Source organism: Centroberyx affinis, unplaced genomic scaffold (genome assembly GCF_046629955.1).
Source record: "Centroberyx affinis isolate AG114_WGS23_722 - 3 ecotype Tasmania unplaced genomic scaffold, CSIRO-AGI_Caff_v1 ptg000547l_1, whole genome shotgun sequence".
Classification (NCBI taxonomy): Eukaryota; Metazoa; Chordata; class Actinopteri; order Beryciformes; family Berycidae; genus Centroberyx; species Centroberyx affinis.
Genome location: NW_027279192.1, coordinates 213,281 through 236,826, shown reverse-complemented (window position 1 = coordinate 236,826; position 23,546 = coordinate 213,281). Strand labels below are relative to the sequence as shown.

The 23,546-nt window shown below is 42.4% G+C and overlaps 1 protein-coding gene and 1 long non-coding RNA gene across 2 annotated transcripts; one reads left to right on the top strand and one right to left on the bottom strand.

The window, feature by feature from the left end:
* The first annotated feature begins 499 nt into the window (after positions 1-499).
* LOC139642934 (uncharacterized) lies at positions 500-1,733 on the top strand. The gene is made up of 3 exons (XR_011695056.1): positions 500-580; positions 775-886; positions 1,166-1,733. It is a non-coding gene; the product is annotated as an uncharacterized lncRNA (long non-coding RNA).
* Positions 1,734-13,141: 11,408 nt separating this feature from the next.
* tmem192 (transmembrane protein 192) lies at positions 13,142-21,968 on the bottom strand. Its single transcript, XM_071517989.1, has 6 exons — positions 21,843-21,968; positions 21,201-21,356; positions 20,828-21,089; positions 20,530-20,652; positions 14,744-14,849; positions 13,142-14,033 (listed from the first exon to the last, which is right to left on the bottom strand). Exons 1-6 carry the CDS (start codon positions 21,870-21,872, stop codon positions 13,919-13,921), a joined length of 792 nt encoding a protein of 263 aa, XP_071374090.1. The 5' UTR covers positions 21,873-21,968; the 3' UTR covers positions 13,142-13,918.
* Positions 21,969-23,546: the final 1,578 nt, after the last annotated feature.

The following is a 23,546-nucleotide window of genomic DNA, read 5'->3' as shown; positions in this document are numbered from 1 at the left end:
CACACTAATTTAAACCTTCTCAAACATTGATAGTTACTAAAGCAAATACAACGCCTGATAGTGATCATATATCCAGTAATCATAGATACGTTTTTCCAGGGGTCATGACGTGTCTTTCATTACTGTTACACACACACACACATGCACACACAAACACACACATAGGGCCCATTAATAATTAGGGTTAACATGAGCTCACTTGAACTTGAGAGGGGATGTCTAAGTCAGCTATTCACAGTTCTTGTGAGTGAGAGAGAGTGAGAGAGAGAGAGAGAGACAGAGAGTGAGAGAGGGAGAGAGACAGACAGACAGAGAAAGAGAGAGACAGAGAGAGAGAGAATGATTGCAGATGCTGGATACCCATGTATCAGACCACATGGGGCATTGGTTTCCACTTGATCTCACACTCACACGCTCACATTCACACACACACACACACACACACACACACACACACACACACACACACACACACACACACACACACACAGACACACATGTGCCTCCTCTTCCTGTAAAGTCCCCTCGGAGGCACTTTGAGATGGATGGTCAACAGCTAAACAGTCCTAAAACACTCTGGGTAAGTGCTTGTCCTTTTTTTGATTCAGGATGTCATTGGATGTCATGGCAACTTTGAAAAGTAGGTTGTTTTACTGGCGAACTGTCAACAAAATTGTGATAACCTAACTCTTAGTATTGGCAACCTTCAACATTGTATTGTTGAAATAATGTGTGTGTGTGTGTGTGTGTGTGTGTGTGTGTGCTTGTGTGTAGATGGCATCTCCGTTTACCGAGCTGGAGGTGTTGACGATCATGTTCTCTCTCCTGGTTTTCGCCCTCTTCACACTTACTGGAATGCTCAATGAGAGATATGCACACTCACAGGGTAAGACTGCACACACACACACACACACACACACACACACACACACACAGACAAACACGGTCAATATGTAATCATTTCCCCTTTATTCAATGTGCTAATTTGTCTGTTTTTCTATCATGACAAACAATCTTCTCCCATTACCTATGAATACAACGAGCCCAAAAAAAAAAAAGTGCCGATCCTGTTGTGCGGCGTAAACACACCTTCCGCCCTCACTGTGAGACAAACTGAATACCAAGGTGACTGACGTGCCAATTACTTTGTGATTCCTCCTCTCAGAGACCCACAGACAAACACAGACCAAGGAGCTGGTTATCATCTGAGTCCGGGCAGAAAGTTGTCACAGCCGGGTGTCATGAAGAAGAAAGGCAAACTTGTGGGAACTACAGCTGATTGGCCCCATTCTGTCTCACCTTCTGTTTGGTGCCTTCAGAGCGCTTGTCAGCCAAAGCCTCAGTGACTTGTGTGTGTGTGTGTTACGCAGTTATCAGCTCAAAGTCCGAAACGTGACCTCTGGACATTCACCTGCTGGGAAAGGGAAGACTGTAATGAACTAAAAGTTTAGTAGACTGTTCAAGTGTGTGTATGTAGGTGTGTTTGTGTGTGCGTCCGTGTGTACTTTGTTATATGACGCATTGTTGGCAACCAGGGTGAAGCAAAGAGGAGTGGCCTAGTACACTGTATAATTCAATAAACAAACGCCTGCTTCAACAAACTGTGCCACGACGCTGTCTCAAGCCTTTCCAAGTCCTCTGTGAGTGTGTGTGTGTGTGTGTGTGTATGCGTGAGGATACATGCAGCCACCTTATTTCGATCCTGGGGTTTGAAATTAGCTGCCGTGATTCAACAACACACACACTGGTAAGTTTCAATTTCTATAAAACCTTGGGTTTCTCTTTTCCTTAATTTGGTACTCTCTTTCTTTTGCTTTCCTCCTTCTTCTCTCAATATGTCTATTTCGCTTCCCCATTTGGCTCAACAAGAAAGAAGTTTTTATCTTGGAGTCAATTTTGATGTGATGTGAATCTAAAGCTTTGGAGAGGTTTTTCTTAAATCTAGGTCAGGACCAAAAGGTGGTGTGGCAGGATTAGAGCGAGTCCTCAAATTATTCTGGAGAAATTGGAGGGTTCAGTTTCTCAGATGAGGGGTCAACAGCTGAAGCTGGTGTGAACTGGCAATTCTCTAATAGCGAGAAAAACATATGAGTCACAGGCCAACTCATTTATGGCCGTTATGAATCTATCAACCTTTCAGTGATAATATAAAACTGGATGGTGTAACCTAATAAATGATACCAAAGTTGCTATTTTTCATTAGAAAAATCATTCGAATAGTAGTTTTTCCAAGAGTTCATCCAGTCTGGATACTGGTTCATGCTGTGGTACAGTGTTGATTCAATATTGAGGCCATTAGGTCAGGTAGCTTTGTTTTCAACAATAATATCTGAGAAATAGGGCACATTCTTTACTTCACATAATGCTTTATTTATGGTAAAAATGTATCATTATTCAGTCACATATATATTTGTCCCCACTATAGGTCCTGATGTTATTTTACCACAGCTCAGTGTTTTCTCATACAACTGTTCATATGATATCTTACAAAATGTTCTGCACCCTTAATTCATACTTTAACTATATTACAGCCAAACATAACAAACATAACAAAATTAGGGTGCATTCTAACTATGATAACAAATTTGATATGAGATCAGGCTGCACAGCTATGCCACGTCTACACAGTCTATCAGGCTGAATAAAGATAGTGAGATAATAATGTAAATAAAACAGGCAAATTCCCCTGAACCTTGTAATACTGCAGCAACTGAGTCTCCTGTGTATAAAATGCTTTCAAAGATACTATCAAAAGACAGAACACGCACAACCCATTACCACACACACACACACACACACACACACACACACACACACACACACACACATGCTATCTCACCTCTGAGTAAGCCCTGTTATAGTGGAGGTCATGACAGCTGGCTGAAGCTACTCATAAAAACAAGCATTTTGCAATAAGATGTGACATGGTGCTGGGTCAGCTAAGGAGAATCTCAGAAAGACTTGTATGCTTTCTTTTAGATAAGACAGAAACAGAATTAACAGCTTTGCGCAAGGACCATGGTGAATGGGTCATTATATATACTATGGGAGCAGCTAAAAGGAAAGAACACCTTTAGAAAAACCCCAGAGCCAACACGTGGCATGAACATTTTATGTCGTTGTTTAGGGCCACAACCACTGAGAAGAGCCACATCATGGAATTTGTGTTATTATTCAAGGTGGGAGTGTTTTTGTAGGTTATGGTTGGAGTGTTTTGGGGCCACAAAAACAATCTTGTTCAGGGCCACCGAAAGCCGAGGGCCGGATCTGGAAAAACCTCTCCAAACAGTATAACCAGTTACATGGTCATGTGGCCCCCTGGTGGCAAGAAGTACGCCACTGCACTGTGCTGTATGTAAAATGGAGAATATAAATGGGTCATATGGAGTTTAAAATGTTCTTATCTCATGTAAGCCTACTGTGGGTCAAATATATTACAAATGAAGTACAATGGTAGAGTAAACTTTACCTTATTGGTGTGTTACTGTTTTCTGTCATCTGTCTGTTGTTTTGATGTGGAAATGTTGCGTTCTCTGTGTATGATTGTGCTTATTATTTTGTGTTTTGTGTTGGTTTGTGTTGTGCAGTTGTTTAGATGGAACTGCCGTTCTCTTCTTTTGAGTTAACCTTCATCATCATTGCCTTCGTCATCTTCTCCCTCTTCGGCTTGGCTTCAATCTGCGTCCAACCAGACCCAACCCAGCCAGGTAAAAACCCTCCTCCACAATCAGATACACACATACAGTATATAAGTATCAGCATTTTGATCCTGCATGTGTGTGTTATATTTCAGAAAAAGGCTCGCAACGGACATTTAAGAAAAAACAGAGAGTGATCATCAAGCAAGCTGGACAAGGCCATAAATAATAGTTAGGTTTTTATATGTACAGCGGAGTATTCACAAATAAAGCAACTCAAACTCAGCTTAAATCTTTTCTTGTCATGTTGTTGCAGCAATTTCTTCAACACTGGGTTTTTTTCCTAATAAAAACAAGGCAACAATAAACATCTCGTACCCCATGAATGATGCAGTCACCCTTTGGGCCAATCAGTGGCATATTATACAAATGTGGAAAATGTCAAAGTTTCAAGTTATGTAACAATGCAAATACATTGTGGGGCTATTTGCATTTTCTAGTAGTCTTTTATTTTTGGTATTTGTGGTGCCGCATATTGGTTGATTGTATAAATGATACAGTCTTTGGGCCTTGGACCAATCAGTAAATAAATGAAAAACTCTTATGGGGAAACTTGAAATGGTGTAAAACCTATTATGGCATACACTGATGGTCCTGGAGGAAAATTTCTAAAGCAAGGATCGCTAAATGCACCATACATACATACAGACATGGACTGAACGATTCCCCCGATTTCATGGACAAAAACTATTCTAAGATATGAGTGACCAAGAGCCAGAAAGATGCACAGTTCAAGACAGGGTCAGACATAGTGATTTGGGGGTCCTAGGCAACCCCAACATTCACGCTTTCCATCCATCCTTTCTATAAATTACCTTCAAGCTGGGGCTGAGCTTGGAGGCAGTGGTAATATTACTAGCAATACTAAGAACAGTTGTTTCTTCTGTCTTTGGGGTAGGTTCTCTTGCAGCAAATTTCTTTACATCTCTTGCAGGTGGCAAGAAAAATAAGCTTTAAGTCAAGAAGCAATATTGTATTAGACGTCATGGGGAATAGGCCACTACCACTATAGCCTGACTGAGTGGGGGGGGGGTAACCATGACTCAAGATTGAAATGTTTTTATTGTTACAAAAAGAGATGTGTTCAGTAAATCAGTTTCTTTTAAACTGATGAAAAATAAGTTTATATTAGTTTTATTCTTGTGTTTTGTGGGACCCTCTGGCTGCTGGGGCCTCAGGTAGTCGCCTACCTTTGCCTAATGGTGAGACCGCTCCTGATTCAAGAACAGTGTGAGTATGAGTTTGTGTGTGTGTGTGCGCCTGTATCCACTGAAGCTGTGTCTGGTTTAAGATTTGTAACAAACCAAGTGACTTTTGGCCCTAAAACCCTTGCAGGGCGACGTCCTGGGGTTAAAAGTTGCTCCCTGTTGAGTTTGCCCCCTAACCCCTTAGCCCTCCGTCACCCCTCCGCAGTCAGCCGTCTAGCGGCCGACACAGGGGGCACAAAAGGCGGCGCTAAACCGCAAACTCAAGCTAAGGAATGAAGATTAAGTTAATCAACTGCAGCAAGAGATTCTATCTTCATCTGCACAGGACTGCAGGAGAAAAACGCCCGGCTCATTTGTGTTGCGATTCACTTTGTGTGATGTGTGCTGATGGGCTGTGTGTGTATTGGGTGTGCACTGGTGTTCATGTGTATATGCGTCCATTGGGGCCTGTATTGAGCAATTGTAGATAAAGGGTCTTAAGAGTAATTAAGCCCCTAGCTGGCTGCGGCCCTCATTAACACTGACGGCCTTATGGCATGACAACAGAAGCACTCTCACTCTAACGATGGACAACGAACTGACCCATCAGATCACAATCAACACTCGTACACACACACACACACACACACACAAACACACACACACACCATACTGGACTACACCCAACAAAGAGTCAGACAACATGACACATAACATCTCTGCCCCTCATTCTCTCATCCAGCATCTCTCCACTCTCCACATGTGCGTATGTGTACATGTATGCATATACACAGAGGTGGGATGTAACAAAGTAAAAATACTCTTACTTAAGTAAGATTTTCGAGTATCTGTACTTTACTCAAGTTTTTCTTTCACTGAAGACTTTTTACTTTTACTCACTACATTTCAAAAGAAAAATCTGTACTTTCTACTCACTACATTTTCAAAACAGACTCGTTACTCTCTGGAAATCATCAACTGATTTTCTAAAAAAAAATATTTTCAGCATCAGACGGCTTCCATCCCGGAAGCAGCTGATCAAGAGCCAGATGTGATTGGCTACTTGTTCAGCAAAGTGACACCAAAAATTAGGGAAAGGGAGAGAGAGAAGCAACACAAAGAAGAGAGAAGCAACAAGAGAGAGAATTAATGTTAGTGAATTCAGCTGCTAGGGTTCGGGTTCGTGATCTGAGCTGCAGACTCTTTCTCATCTGGGATTCAGAGGAAGGCTCAACGGAAAACCAGTTTAGACCAGAACATTAGAAATGACTTTCTTAGAGAACGACTTTTACTTTTATACTTTAAGTAAATTTGAGACTACTTTTATACTTTGACTTGAGTAAAGGATTTGAAATGATACTTCAACTTCTACCAGAGTATATTTTTAAATGAGTATTTGCACTTTTACTTGAGTAGGGAATTTGTGTACTTCTACCACCTCTGCATATACAGTATGTCTATGTATATGTATTTACACGTATATGTGTATTTTTACATGTAAAAATGTGTTCACATATGCAATTTGTTGGCTCCTGTGGGAAAAATACCCCAAAACCCAAAGACATTGTAGACACGCCGTAATTTTCTACTGGAGAGTCTTATCAGAGAGGAAGTTCTTTATCTGTGGATCCAACCAACCTGATCAGGAGATGATGGCAGAGGAAGCAAGGAGAGAGTAAAGAGGGGAGGAGAGGATGAAGCTTCCTCCGTAGTCGTAAAGATCACAGCGACTACAGAGACGATGGCAACTGTGACCACTCTATAACACCGTAACAGACTTCTACACCAGCTCTGCAGTCCAACTCTCCTAAATCGTTTCCCTGAGTTATGCCGAATGGATTTAAAACTATAGAAGTGGTGTAAAAACTACACTTGCCTGGGGGAAAGCGCACTATTCCACTGTGAGGGGGACACTTAACTTTGTAATAATCCGCGTTTTCACAAGCATCTGTGATCTGATTTTGAATCTGAATTTGTTTTTCTTGTTAAATATAACAAATTACAGTTACATTTTTTTAATACTCAGATTACTGCCATTCCATTACATCCATCACAATCCTTTTACTCCTCATCCCCAAAGAGTCCCAATAACGGATGAGAGTGAAGTAATCCTGGAGGGGAGGTTGCTCAGTATAGACAGTCAGATAAATAAATATTACACAGTATACAAACTTCACTGATTACATTTTCTTTTATTTGATACATTTCACTATATTTTCTATTATAATATACGTCTCTATGATATAATCTTCTTTACTTAATATTGACATCAATATGACATTATTATTGTTATCATTATCGATTATTACCAAACTTTGGCACCATATGCTGACTTGTACTTCATGCCAATAAAGCTCATTGAATTGAACTGATTCACATATTAGAGTGAAGAGTAAGAGTGTAAGGCATATTGACCTAAGCAGAGCCTGCCAAGGAACTGAAGCAGCCTATTGGGAGGTAAGCCTCTGTGTGTGGAGAATTTGGGTTGTGTTTGGGGGGTTGTGTGTGCCCGTGCCCCTCTCGTAGGGAGTGTTTGAGCAGGCTGGGTAATCCCTGTAAAGACGTATAATCCCCAGGAAGAGCAAATATTACAACATGCTTTACTCAGGCACACAGAAAACCTGGTGGGAGATTTCTATACTATTCTACACTTGCTTCTGTTTTGAAAGGGAAACAGAAAGAAACAGAGAGAAAGAGAGAGAGAGAGAGAGAGAGAGAGAGAGAGAGAGAAAGATAGAGAGAAGTTTGGCACCAGTTAGTGGGCACTGGATACCAGGTGGCTCTGAATGACAATTGGTCTGAAATTAGCATATGCAAATAGGGAAAATAAAAGTTTTAAAAGACAATAGCAGCTGATATGCAAACTGCAGAAACTGCATGGAATGAACCACATACCTCGGCTGTGTTTGCAGGAGGACGACTGCATGCGAGTGTGTATGTGAGTGTGTGTGTTTGTATGTTGGCCAAATCCATGAGGAATCTCTGTCATTTCAAGCAACATTTTTGCAAACATCATAAAACAATAAAACTAACATTTCCAAGGGTGTAATGACACACACACACACCACTAAAACCCACAATGGCAAGACTGTGGTCTTTCTCTCTCTCTCTCTCTCTCTCTCTCTCTCTCTCTCTCTCTCTCTTCTCTCAGGACTAAATAGAGTTGATGGTCCAGATGCTTGTTCAAAGTCTCTGCGACCATTTTGAGCCCTCCGGTCCATTAGTGTCCTGCTGCTTCTCTAATCCTCATTCACATGTAATGGCTGACATTTCATCTTAATGTGTTAATTCATTAGCTGGGTGCTGAATGGAGAGTCTCAGTCCGCAGAGACAGCCGTAAGCAGACACGCTAATGAGTCCCACACTTTACAAAGCCACTGGCTGCCGGAGAGCTGGCGCTAAGTGGCATCTGTTGAACCGGTTTACCTGTTGCAAGTCTCTAGTGTGCCACCGACTGACAAGCAAGGCACTAACAAATTTAAGTACACTGATACAACTCTTTATTCTGCCCTCTGGCTCATTTTAAGAGCAGAGATTGAGTTTCTACAGAAGACTCTGAAGAGCAAATACTGGCCTTAAAAATATTGTATTCTCAATAAACAAACACATCAAGGATTTGTTTTTGGAGACACAATAACTCAAGGTTTTAGGCACTCAACCAATGAGAGAAAAGAAAAACCCAACACCCACAAACACCCACACACACAAACAGAGACAGAGACAGGAGAACACACCAGACAGCGTCCCAGACAGTTTCTTTAGACAGAGCCAGACTATCGTTAGTTAGTTTCAATGCATCGCTGGATTTTAGACAATCAGAGCTGAGGACCGCTACCCCGAAATCCTGGGTCCACCCCCCTGCCCCCCCGCCCCCCTCACCTCTCAGCCCCAGATGTGTGTCCCCGTGGAGCGGGGGCAGGGGGCGACCCGAGGAGGGAGGGAGGGATGGAATTAGCTCTCTGCTCTCTGTCTTGAAGGGCCTGCTACTTTCAACATCACTTCTTTTCGTCTTTGCCATAATCGATATATCAACTCAACTGTCAACTGTCTCTCTTTGTCTTTGAGTGTCTCTTTTAATATTTCAATCACTCACACACACCCACACACATAAAATGAAGCAGGAGAGTGTGTGTTAAAGGGGCAGTGGAAGGTAGGGAGGGGGCTTCCTGTCATTTGAATTACCCTCTACATGTGGGGTCAATATGTGCAATGCAGAAGTGGGTGTATGTGTGTGTGTGTGTGTGTGTGTGTGTGTGTGTGTGTGTGTGTGTGTGTGTGTGCATGTGCGTGGGTGTGTGTGTCAGGGGTTGAGGTGGGGGCTGTGTATGAGCTGTAACCCCCCTCCCCTCCCTCTAAAAGGCTGTATAAAGGCAATGGGGGGAAAGGCACCTTTGTCACTTTGCTCTCAGTCACAGAGACAATCACACTGGACACAGACTCTCACTGGACACACACACACTGGGCACACACACATTCCTCAGGGACACACTGATTATCTTGAGAAAAGAGGACTGCTGTGTATTTGACTCTCCCGCGGCCTCTACACTGAAAGAGAGAAGGAGGGAGAGTGTGTGAGCGAAAGAAACAGAACCAGACTGAGAGAAGGACAAACGCTACAGCATCAGTCCAGAGTGGAAGAGGCTCAGTGCTGCTGGAGCGAGAAACGGATCTCCAACCTCTCGGAAAGTTTGCGAATTATCGTTAAAGGCTCCCTCCAAAGCTGAGTGCCACCCAGCCATGAGGATCTTCAACCTGCTGTATCTGCTGCTGCTGCTCACCGCTGCTCTGGCTTCAGTCTCCTCTGTCAGACCAGGTAAGGCGTTTCACCTCTAACTTCTGTCTTATTAGAGGACTAGCATTGCTGATTAAGTTGGATACATCAAGACATGATTACTTATTTAGTCGTCTTTGTAACCTGGGGGCCAGATGGGCCGCAGTGACTTCTTGCCAATGTTTCATCATCAAGCAGGATGGACTACACTGCTATAGTGCAGGTTGACTCAATATAGACCTAAGCGCTGTGTGGTGTGGCTGTGATTTAATTGACCAGCTGTATAAATTATGGTCGCTTTAAATTTTTAACAGTCGTGTAGGCAGATTTCAGCCAGTGGGTTTCCAACTCTGGAAGTCTACAGCCTGCTCCTATGGGCAGGCAGCCACGCAGTCCAAACCGGCAAACTGCCTATGTGAGATACAAGTTTTAGTTTTTATTTTAAAAAATTAATATAGCCTCGGCTACATCATGTTCATCGCCTGCCGAAATGTGCGCATAAAAATAAAACCTCCGCGTCGGGCGGGTAGTCGTCACACGCATTCAGCAGGTGCGCTTAGTGCGCAAACCCAGGCTTGTGTATCTCTTTGGCCTTACGGCGGAGAGAAACAGCTGTTGTTAGAGGCTATGGGCTTCTGACATGATTAGGTTTGTGTGATGGAGGAGAGGAGAGGAGAGGAAGGAGAGAGAGGGAGGCCGGGGAGGGCAGCGCCGCCGGGGATCGAGCAGCAGCCGCAGCGCGTCTATTGTCCCCGGCTGGAAGGCGCTCCGGCGCGCTATTGTTAATCACGGTGTTAAAACGCCATGCAAATGCCCGAGCTCGATTAACATGACATGAAGCAGGAGTGCCCGCGACCAAGTGTAAAGAAGCCTACCTTTAGGCATGGAGAACATTTCTTTCAAAGATACAGGAGGAGAGGGGGAGGAAGAGGGAGAGAGTCATAAAGTCATCCGGTGGTTTATCTCTTCCTGTGCTTCACTGTCAGCCTGTGAACTGCGGGAGTCAATAGTGGATTTATTAGGGACGTTTAAAATAATCATGTGTTAGGTCTATGTTTCCTGGTTTATTAGAAGGGCCCGCACTGCTGTTGGTTAATGGCTTCAAACAATAAAACCCATGCCTTGAAAGTGAGCTGTTCTATGGCCAAGAGCCTGACAGGGTTAGTTAAGGTAATTCGACTTTAATAATTTAAAAATAATACATTAGTGAAAAAATAACGGCTGAAGAAACAGATCTACATCTACAGATCAGATGTGGCACTCTGGGAGATGTACCTGATTTTTACTCATAAAACTAATTTTGATTTGCACAATATGATATCCCTTGTGCCAGTTATGGTCTAACCCACTGGCGTTGGTGCCTTTTTTTACGCTAAACGAAAATTCACCTGTTTTATACACAAATAGCAACTGGATTTGTTCTTTGTGATCAAACAATCTGCTCGTGCCATGATCCAGTGTCATGATTCAGCAAAATCACATTTCAAAAACCTTTTTTTTTGCAGATTTCCTGAACATCAGACGAAAATATCACAGACACCACTGCCCACACAGACGCTGCCTGCCACTGCACTCCAGAGTACCCTTCCCCTGAGGTAAGGCAGGCGCTCTCTCTCTCTCTCTCTCTCTCTCTCTCTCTCTCTCTCACACACACACACACACACACAGTTCAAATTGAAACCAGCCAGATCATCTGCACCTGTGTGACTGTATGTGCACTCATGCATGTGTGTGTGTGTATAGGAGAAGTTATGAGGAGTCTAAGGCTGTGTGATACATGGGACTAAAACCCAGTTAAAGAGCTAGCAGGTGGCAGTTAAGAGAGTGTGTGTGATTAGTGCCAGAGGTGTGTATTCACACGGAACAGGAGTCCAGGGGAAAACAGGCTGAAGCATAAATCTCACTAACGATGAGGAGGTTTAGCGCCATGAGTGCTGTTTGAGACGGGCTGCCATGACTGTAGAGAGAGGTGGACGTTGAGGGTTGTTTAAGAGGTTTCAGCTATTATTGAACTCAAGGCCACTCTCCCAAGCAACCTTACTCCTACACACACACACACAAAGTTACTTAGCAATGGCTTTTGCCTAATCCTGTATTTCTCTTAGCAATGCCTTAAATACTCCTTTTTTCATTACAGGCAGAAGCACAAGAATAAGGGTGACAGAAGGAGAGAAAATATGAAAACAGGGCAAGGGCAGTGTGTGGCCCAAACACAACGGATGGACCCCAACACCATGAAAACACCAGCCAAAGACAGTCATGTGTATGAAGCTGTCTTCCTCAGAAGAGCCACACAGACAGCCATGCACAAATTCAAGTCCAGCTTCAACGGACCCTCAGATAACCTGCATGACTGACTTCTCACTTCTCACATGGAATAATTGCGAATAAAAATTACACAATGTTATGGCAGCACATAACTACTTCACCCCCCCACCCCACCCACCCCCCTAGTATTCAAAAGCCAATACGTCTTTACTGTCAACCCAAATATCACAATAAGTATGGGAAAACAAGGGAGAGGAAGCTAACCCAACATCTCTCTTATGTATGATAAACACCCTGCTTCTATGGACCAAAGAGCTGGAAACAGCTGTGATGAGCATTGACATATAGTATTCCTAAAGTGTTTATAATGCATGTATGCACTTCAAATGTTTAATGAATAACATTTTAAACTTTTTAATAAAAACAATTGTGTATAATGTACTGGTTTGGTTTCAACTTTACTTCATGAGATTGTGTGTATGTGTGTGTGTATGTGTGTGTGTGTGTGTAAAGGAATGGGCTATCATACAACAGTGATTGTAGGTTCAACAACACTAAAGAATGTCTGCACACTACATCCCAGCTAAATGTGTCGAGTCAGGGGAAAAAACCTCTGAGAATAACAGTTGTAACTGGATTGTAACCTAGATTTTATTCCAGAGAGAGTTTTAACTTGGGATAAATCTTGTGAAAAACATTTTGTGTGTGTAACCTGTTTTATACACAAATAGCAACTGATCAAAAGCACCAGATCAAACAGAGATCCAGATACCTGTGGCACCCTGGATAACTTTGGGCTCCCAGTAGAAGCCACATGGGAAAAGAGTCGTAAATACTGCGCTCCCTGTGGAGTTACGGACCCCCGAACATAAAGGAATCACAATAGGGAACCACCAAGGGCTCAAATGACAACCTCAATATTTCTTTAAGGTAGATTCCCGTGACTGTTGACGTCACCCACGAAATTAAACGCAAGAAATAACAAGAGACGGGAGAATGCGTGCCATTGCATTGTTTCATTTGGGATAAATAGGATCTTTTCTAGCTTCACAGCAGAATACGCCTCTCATATTGTGTTAGGATGATCATCATGTCAAAACACAAAACTGCATTCACTTTGTTGGATTCCATTGATTGTATTGTATTATTAAATAAATAATTGTTATTGTTAAATTGTATTGTTAAATAAAACAAAATGTGAGAATATTAAAGATTTATTGGAACCTGATCACAAATACACAAACTTAATAATTGGACAAATAGAAAAAAAAACCCACATATTCAGTAAGATAAGCATTAAGGGAACACATTCACACCATCTCAACGCACAAACACACACAGTCAGAAGTAAAATCACACTTATAGGCATTTATAGCATTATTCGATCCCTCTCTCTCGTGTCGTCCGACCCTGATAACCTTTCCACCTCTTCCTCTTCTCCCTCCCGCTCTTTCAGTGCATTTGGCATTAACTTTGTCTCTGTCCCCGCTAAGCACAGATGATCTCTAAAACAATGTCACCTTTTCCGTCGCTTTCTCTCACAGTCACCAAAGGACCCGCATACACAGGTCACTAGGGGTCGTAACACAGTAATAAAACCCCTCCCCTCTGATCTGTGACCCATGTCTCTTCTCCTCCTACCGCTCCTCTTTTACCATCCTCCACTCTCTTGTCCCGCATTGGCTCCTCTCCTCCTCTTATTCCTTCTACTATCTGTTCATCTCAGGTGATCCTGGTTTTCAGAGGACGTCATGCATGGAAGCCCTCCCGTCTCAGTCTGTGTGTGCAGGTGTGTGTGTGTGTAGAGGGCTTTCCTTACTCAGTAAACCACTGATATCTTTAGTCTCTTATCCAGTGTTTCTTCTCTCCTCAATCCTCTCCTTCAAACCCCGTGGATCCCGTCCCCTTCTCCTTTGTCTGTCTCTTAAGAGCTGGGTGTTAAAATGATCAGGCTCTCGCTCCGCGGGGCCATCTGCTCCAGAGAGTCAGTGCGGTCAGTGCTGAGCGGTTAGGTTGAGCAGCCGCTTGCTCAGTAAGGTGTTGTGCTGTTTCAGGTACTCTATCAAGTCGGCCTGCTTCTCCACCACCTCCTCCAGACTGGAGCCCTCTCTGTGACACACACACAAAGCACAGATGAACAAGACAGGTGTGTGTGTGTGTGTGTGTGTGTGTGTCTCAGTGGGTCAGCTGTGAGTGAGCGAGCACGTTTACATGCACACTAATAACCTGGTAACTGGGAATAATTAGGTTATGGCAATAATTCAATTGACGCGTTTACATGCTCTCTAGTGATGCGGTAATGGGGAAAACCCTGGTTTACATGATTCAGTCATAGTTCTCTCATTAAGAAAGTGACGTGAATTTCAAACTTTCTGCCAGTTGTTTTGGACTTTGAACATGGCGCTGCACATACCTTATTTTCATATGGTCAGGTTTCTGTATCTCATTATTTTGCACTACTTACGGTTGCAAAACAGTAACAAACGCTCTCCTTCTTCTCCATGCTGTTAGATGTTTACTGTTTCCTGGTTTTTGTCTTCTCTATCCGGTTATGCTTGCACTCAATCGCAGATGTAAAAAAACTAAAGAAACCAGACTACGGGTATACATGCACTGAATAATCCAAAAGATTGAGCAAAAACCTAGCTGTGCTAATGGGATTTCTCATAATGCAGTAACAGCCTTTATCCAACTGAGGAAATCGCACTGTGCTGTTTACATGACTGCTTGATTAATCGTTGAATTACCGTTGATTAGCGTGCATGTAAACGCGCTCAGTGAGTGCCAGAGTGAGTTTGTGAATGAATAAATGTGTGTACCTGAAGCCAGTCTCAGTAGGTAGGCTTGTGTTACTGTAGGTGTGTGAATGTTCTTCTTGGCTGACATCCGGGACAGCTCGCTCCCTGTTGAACTGCATCACCTTGACTAGAAAGGCAAACAAAACAACTTTAGTTACTTTTCTAATTAAATCATGACACCACCGCTTTAACCCAGTGACTTGTAAGTTGCACATAAACACACACACAGATGGAAATAGTGGGCAGTGAGAGCCGTCCTACCAAAGTTAATCACTCAGGTGAGGAAGAGCACACATTTGTTTTTTTATTGTCTTCCATGCCCCTCTCTCTCTCCTAAACACACACAGGCTGTTATATCCTGCACTCAGTCCTTATGGGCTGTCATATCCTGCGCTCAAACCTCTAATTCTCACACCCTTAACATACACCTTTACACGAGGGGTGGGGTTAGCGGCAAGGTGTGTGTGTGTGTGTGTGTGTAGTATACAGTAGCTGTAAGAGGAGCCGGGAATGTGTATGGGAGATGGTGGTACTGTTTTAAATCAAGATAACCTGTGGTGTGTGTGTTTGTGTGCGGATGTGAGGTGAGTGTGTGGAGAAGGGCAGAGGGAGGAGCTGACTGAGTATTGATAAGGCTGAGTGTCATTAGCCAGAGGAAATTGTCAGGGAGGTTCTAAAGAGCGCTATCTTTACTTTGCTACAGTGCGGCAACTCATCTCAACATCCACACACACAAACCACAGAAATACTGCAAATTCCTGCATAATGAGACCCTAAATCTCTGTGTGTGTGTGTGTGTGTGTGTGTGTGTGTGTGCGTGTGTGTGTGTAAATACAGCAATAGTGAGCAAGTATGTGTGAGACATTCCAGGAAAGGCAGAGAAATGAAGAAGTGGGGAGAAGAATAGAAGAAAAAAAGGATAAAAAGTGATGATAAGCTTGCCTTTGTCGCTTCAGATGACAAGGTAGAGTGGCAGATTGTTGTCAAATGTTCACATCAACTGTAGTGAATCTATGAACTGGCTAAATGCAAACATTTCCCCAGCTTTCAGTAAACTCTATAATGCTACAATGTAGGGATGGGACGATCTGCTTATCTCACAATAGGATTTGATAAGTAATATGGGTTTTGATACATTACACACGTATCAATACCACAATACGATGTAATAAATAAAAGTTCAGTGACAACAAAGTCTGACTTGCCAGAATAATAATCAACAATTTGAAAATGTCATTACAAAGTACAAATAATATAATTTGGATGGAGAGCTTGTGAAATTGTGATGTCATCTGTGATTACTACAGCAGAATAAAATGGAGCTGGAATATTGCGATTCATTTTTCTGCCCCACCAAACGTATTGTCACATTTTTGTATTGCGATATATTGAATTCTCATCCCTACTATAATGTCTTTCCAAGAAGAGGGAAAATTGACAAAATTACTGGATTTGGGCTGCAAGTATAAGGTCAGTGGTCCATCTCTCAACTCAACCAAATCTCTTGTCAATTAGAGTACATAAGGAAAAGGATGAAGTGTGAAGATAGGGTAGATGGGCTGTAAGTCAGGATGGAATCTCTAGAGTGTCATGAACTACAGCAGGGGGCAAAAGACAGAGAGATACCAGGATGGAAGGACGGAGAGAGCCTAACGCTGCAGTGGAAAGGAGGCGACACATTTCACACCTTCCTGTTAGAGACACACACACTCACACACACGGCTAGATAGACAGTGCTCAGATCCGGTCTAATGTGATGCCTCAGATCTGACCCACTTCAATCAGTCTTCAAGAAGCACACATTTCCAGGTGATAGTGCAGCTAGGTAGGTGCTAATAGCTAATGGTAACACGTGTAGTGCTTACAAATGAACTGCTTGCAGTTAAGTTGTATCGACATCAGAGCATTGAAGGAAATGGATCGCAGCACCTACGGCATGCTGAGATTCGATCTTGGATAAGGAAAGGGGGAGAGTCAACACCTCTTAGCTGCAGCTTAGGAACTTAAAAGCATGCAAAGTAGTATGGAACTGTACTATCTGCTGGAAAATCAGTCCTGCTCACAAAGATGTGCTAAGATGTGTGTACAGATCTGTGTAGGAGCTGCAGGAGACTTGGGAAAAGGTTCAAAGGAGTTCTTTCAAGGAGAATCCCTGAAAAGGATGCTGACGTGCTCAGGCCTTTGAGCTTGAAGATGAATGATCCCCTGAAGATTCGGCAGTGGAAAACATAAATAAAATCGGTGCTACCGTGCAAAGCAACAACCCACTCTAAATTCTGAAGGGTACAGATTCTTCACTGTTATTCTACATTTTTGTGTAAGGAATCAAGATATTGTGCCCTACATAACTTAACTTCAGATGTTAAACCCAGAACATCACTTATATGACTGGAACCTGGTTTGTCCAGAGTTACACTTCTGGTATCGTCTTGGTCTTTTCTCCACAAAGGCTTTCAGAGGAGCCTTGCTCTACACCAGCTGCAATTAGCTGGATTGGCATTAAAGGGGCACTTCAGTGTGTGTGTGCGTGTGTGTGTGTGTGTGTATGTGTGTGTGTCATCCCTCTGCCCTGCAGTGCTTACACTAAGTTCTGACCAAAAAGAGGAGAGATGTATTCTAAGTTAAGTCTTTGAAGGCCAAGGCATGGCTTTGATGTGTAAGGAGCATGCAGGCCTATAGAGGAGAGTGTATTCATGTTATAATGAGAGAGGCAGATACATACAGCAAACCTCAAAGACACACACACATGTGCACACAAACACACACACACACACACACACACACACACTTACATTCAGCACGCACTTCAAAGAGAAGTTGAACGAGGCCTTCCTCTATGGAACTTCATAGCTGCAGGCATTACATCTCCCTTTTTCTCTCTAACTCACCCACAAAGAGAAGGTTTCTTCTGCCTGTGCTCTTATGAACTGGCCAATACCAACTTCGCTCTGTACTAGTTGATGTGTGTGTGTATGTGTGTGTGTGTGCATGCCTGTGTGTTTGTGCTTATGTAAAGAGGTTTGCACTGCAAGGCGTCGCTCAGTTTGAGTCGTGCCTGACTGCACTGATCTGACCTGGAATGCAATGGGCACACACAAATACCCCCCTCACACGCTGAATCACCCTCACTGTAAACAAGAGGACAATGTGTGAGTGTGCATGTGTGAGTCTCACTGTGTTTGGGTGGAGTGGGTTGAGGGGTACCCTTTGGCTAGGCTAAAGCCTAATGCGTCTTATCTTCTCTCTTTGCCTCTAGTATCTCTACCCCAATCTGTGCCCTTCAGCTGCCAAACACACCTTTAATATGGATTTCCTTTCAATACAGTTTCTTCAATATCAATATCCTCTGATACAGCATCTTTAACAGAAGTCTTCCTTTACAAACTGAGAGGATATACTTTGTACCATACATTGGCCAGTGTTTCAGCCTTTACCCAATATTCTGGTCTTTAATAACAACGGCAAGTTGTGTCCTTTCTGTATTTCAGTATACAATACTAGAACAGTTTGAGGCAAGTCTAATATTGGCCAATATTTGGTGGAATATGCAATGTATCACAAAATTAAATAACAATGAGGCCAGTGCCAGACATGCTGTATAGTAGAAGCATTGGGAGCAGATAGAATGAGGGATGCGAGAAAGAGAGAGGAGAGCAGAGAGAGAGAGAGAGAAACAAAAAAGAGAGAGAGAGAGAGAGGGAGAAATCCCTTAGACTACCCAGTTACAACATCTGCAGCATCCTAAATCCAGACCTTTCTCATAAAGCACAATGCTTTATGTAGAAGCAAAATTAGGGTAGAAGCCAAATTGGTTTTATACCTAAAAACATACCTCCAACCACATCTTCTCCCTTCACACCCTGATAGATCAAAATTTAAACAATCAAAATCACAAAATATTTGCCTGCTTCATTGACTTCAAAAGGCCTTTGATTCAATATGGTGTGAAGAATTGTTTTATAAAATATTGCAAAAACAACAGATTTTTTTGTAAAAGAACATGGGGTGGGGCAGGGCTGCAGTCTGAGTCCAGTATTGTTCAACATCTGTATAAATGAAATAACTACAGTACTGGAACAGTCTGCAGCCCCTGGTCTCACCATACATGATACAGAGGTTAAATTGTTACTCTATGCTAATGCATACTGTCATCTACAGGAGATGGGCCCCAACAATTAGTTGAGCAATACTGTCAGTAGAAGGAACTGACAGTAAATTTAGATAAAACCTCTGTTCCAGTGTTTCAGAAGAAGCCCGGATCCCAGGGAGATAAATTCCACTCTAAGTATGGAGGTTACAATGATCTTGGACTGGAAATCAGTTGTATTTTGTATGTATGTATGTATTTTATGCCATATTTTATGCCATGAAGTTAAAGTTTGGTAGAATATACCTATTAAGGTATGGCTCAAAATATAATCAGTCGATCCTGTTACCCATACTGGAGTGAAGTATGGGCCCCTATCTCTTTCCCATACTTTGATAAATGGGACAAAAGTCTGTCGGAAATCTTTCAGCTTAAGTTCTGCAAATCAGTCCTTGGTGTAAACAGAAATGCTCCAAGCAATGCTTGCTAAGCAGAACTAGGAGTCTTTCCCTTACACTTAGAAATCCAAATAGAGCCATAAAAATAGAGCCATCTTAACAGAGCTGAATCTGAAACCAAATTAAAATAAACTGCAATCTTACTCACTTCTTCCTTAGAAAATTGAATTTTCAAAATGTAAAAGAATGAAAATCTTTACAAAACTTTCTTTATCAAAAGAATGGGTGCCCAAAGACAAAAGGCTGTGTCAGCCTGTGACCTACAACAAGTAGACGGAATTGCACTTTTACAATGTCCAAAATAGAAAAGTATGAGAAAAACATACTAACTACTTGAAAGAGCAATTCTTAACTTCTATTCCCTCCCAAATGCATTCAAACTCCCAATGATTCTTGGACAGAAGGACAAAACAATTGTACTTGCTGCCACATGTTTCATTGTGGTACTAAATTGACTGTTATGCATTGCATATGGATCTACTATGTATTTCCCATAGTATTGCATATGATCATATTTATGGAATCATATATGGAAAAAAGGGAGAAAAAAAAATTCAGTTCCTATAATTACTGAATTTGCCTATCCTTTATTGTACCATATTCATCTATTGTATCTTATTTTCTCCTGTGCTACAGTAATATGCTATGGCAACACTAAATACTACTTGATTTATGCCACGAAAGCCTTCTCTGACTCTGAGACAGAGACACAGAGAGAGAACGAGAGAGAGAGAGAGAGAGAGAGAGAGAGAGAGAGAGAGAGAGAGAGAGAGAGAGAGAGAGGGAAAGATGGGCAGAAGGCTGAATGGTTGATTGTCATGCTGGTGAGTCTGAAAAGGGTAGGGCCGGGGGTATTGTGATGCGAATGTATCTAGTTAGTGTGGGGGTAGTGTGTGTGTTTGTGTGTATAATGTAATTTATAGGGTGTGTCTTCTCCATAAAGCACTACTGATATTAGTAAAAAAACAAAACATGGTTAAGAATGAACAATGACTACATGCTGCAACACTCCAATGACAAAACAATAAATCCTCACCAAGTTTCAGCAGTAGATCAAAAATCCATGAAATATTGCTATCTTAATAAAGTGTAAATCTACAACTCCAGAGTGAGGGGTGGCGTGTAACTGAGCAAACTGTGAGTAATATCTACTCTACAAACCAAACTAACTCATTCAACAATAACAAAATTACAAGTGATTTGAAGCACTCTTTTTGAAAAAGCATGGAATCAGTTCACAGGCGATACAGATACTGTATTACCTGTGTAGAAGAGCAGACATGGCAACCCCACCAAGAGCTCCAACCCCAGAACGCTGAGCATCATGTAGACGAACACTGGTTCTGATAGTCGAGCAGCCAGAACAGCTAACAGTAACACATTTCCTACAAAAACACACACACACACATTTACTTTAGCTTTACTATGAAAACACTGCCACCTTGTGGAGAAAATGGAGCTTGACATTTGGAAATGATAGCCTTTATGGTTCCCTGAAAAACAAACATCTTATTTGATTTTAACATGGTAGATAGCCTATGTGTTTATGTGAAGCCACACCTGTAGAGTGTATGGTGAGCGGCAGGTACTTCAGTCCCTGTGTCTGTCGGTAGAATCGGAGGTATCCTCTGCTCCTGGCCCGGTTGTGATGGTGCTGCACACACCCACCAAACAACAGCACCAACACCCATAAACACACCTTCCCAAACACAATGACACTCTCCCCTCGCACATTACCCAACACACTCGCACACTCCTCCTCCCGGCCAAATTTCAACACGCACACCAGTGCCACGCACATGGACAACGCCACATACACAATCTAAAAAGAGGAAGAAAGAATATTGCAAGTGAGATTGAAGTATCAGATACACAAGGCAGTAGTGCAAGCCAGCACAGTGTGTAACACCATGTGTCTGTGGGTGTGACATACATGAAGGAAAGACAGTAGGACCGCAGGGCAGGGAGTGGGTATAGTCTGAAACTCTCTCCTGATGACAGAGTGGAGGGTGTCAGCAGAGATCAGAGGTCCATCAACCAGAGGGTCTTCCTCTGTGCTCCGGGTCATATCGACTGAGGTGCCGGCGGCCTGGCAAAACAAATACAATACTAATATACAGTATGTGAAAAACAGCCTGCCTGCTGGCCAGTTTGTGTTTGAATGTGTGTTATTCAGTGATAGAGAGAGAGAGAGAGAGAGAGAGAGAGAGAGAGATACAAACTATTTTCATAATAACTATTTTTAAACATACTTGACATTCTTGAACTACAGGCTACAGTAAACTCACTTCAACATCTCCACTGAAAACAGGAAAAAGCTTGGTAACTAACGTGATGACTGATCACGGGTTAGGGTTAGAGTTAGGTGCTAACGCTTGCTAGCTAGTTTTCTAAGATATCTGAAAGCTACCAATGAGACACTTGCAAACTGCGGTTAAACGACTAAACTACATTAGTAATAGTAGTACTATTTAGGTGTTCACCAGCTAACGTTAGCTAGCTAGTGCTACTACTTCTCTGCACTGAACAAGCTCAACGTTGACGTGGTAGCTAACATTAAACGATTTATACATACTGCATATTGCGGGGCTCCCTTTGAATCCATTTTGTTTGGTATTCGTTGTTGTTTTTAAGACAAAATGAAAGGACAACAAACAACCATTAACCTACATACTGTTGTCGGGGGCAGCCAATCCCCTCCTTTGACAGTTGATAAACTTCCGGTTTACATCTTTTTCGGTCCCGTTCCCGTGTTTAACTTTAGTTCCTAGCACAAATAGTTCCAGGCAGAGCTACTGTATAGCAATAGATTATCAGAGCAGAGAGGAAAAAAACTATTATTTAAGACTATTGCGTGTGTGTTTGTTTTTCTGTACCGCCACCGTCCTTACCTTCTCCATACACATGAACCCACACAGGGAAAAGTGCTCTCTGTGATTAACATTAATATAAAATATGAACGTTATTTGGTCGATTGGCTTAATACAAGTTTTTGGGAATCGAATAAATATAGGCTACCGATATTACATCCTAAAAGGTATGCAATCTTCTCAAAGAATTCCAATAATACTCCCAAGTGGTCAGCAACACTGGGGCCCCGCAGGGGACAGTCCTGTCTCCCTTCCTCTTCACCCTCTACACCACGGACTTCAACTACCACACAGAGTCCTGCCATCTTCAGAAGTTCTCTGATGACTCTGCTATAGTTGGATGTATCAGCAAGGGTGAGGAGGCTGAGTATAGGGCTGTGGTGGGAAACTTTGTCACATGGTGTGAGCAGAACCATCTGCAGCTCAACGTGGCAAAGACAAAGGAGCTGATTGTGGATCTGAGGAGGGCCAAGGCACCGGTGACCCCTGTTTCCATCCAGGTAGTCAGTGTGGACATTGTGGAGGACTACAAGTAGCTGGGAGTGTACATTGACAATAAACCGAACTGGAAAGAACACTGAAGCCCTCTACAAGAAGGGCCAGAGCCGTCTCTACGTTTTGAGGAGGCTGAGGTCCTTCAACATCTGCCGGATAATGCTGAGGATGTTTTATGAGTCTGTGGTGGCCAGTGCTCTCCTCTTTGCTGTTGTGTGCTGGGGCAGCAGGTTGAGGGCAGCGGACGCCAACAGACTCAACAAACTGATCCGCAAGGCCAGTGACGTTGTGTGGGTAGAGCTGGACTCTCTGGCGGCAGTGTCAGAGATATAAGAGGAGGATGCTGTCCAAGTTACATGGCATCTTGGACAATGTCTCCCACCCGCTCCATGACGTGCTGGTCAAGCACAGGAGTACATTCAGTGCAAGACTCATTCCACCGAGATGCACCACAGAGCGCCACAGGAAGTCATTCCTGCCTGTGGCCATCAAACTTTTCAACTTTTCAATAGACTGGCTCTTGGACTTATTTCACCCCTGTCAGCAGCTTTATAACCCCATAATTTATAATTTATATTTTAAACGGTGCAATACTGATTCTGGTAATAATTTTGTGCAATAATTCAACTGTGCAATAATTATTTAATTATTTACACTGTTGTATATATTGTAGTATGATGCACATATTTGTACATAATTCTTATTTCTCTTATTTCTATATTATTATTGTTATATATTGTAGTATAATGCACATATTTTACATATTTCTTATTTTTATTTTTATTATAAATTCTCTATGCTTATATATATTTCTCTTCTAGAATGTGAGCAACTGCAACGTAACCCAATTTGATCAATAAAGTATTTCTGATTCTGATTCTGATTCTCAAATGTTACACGAGAAGTCTAAAATC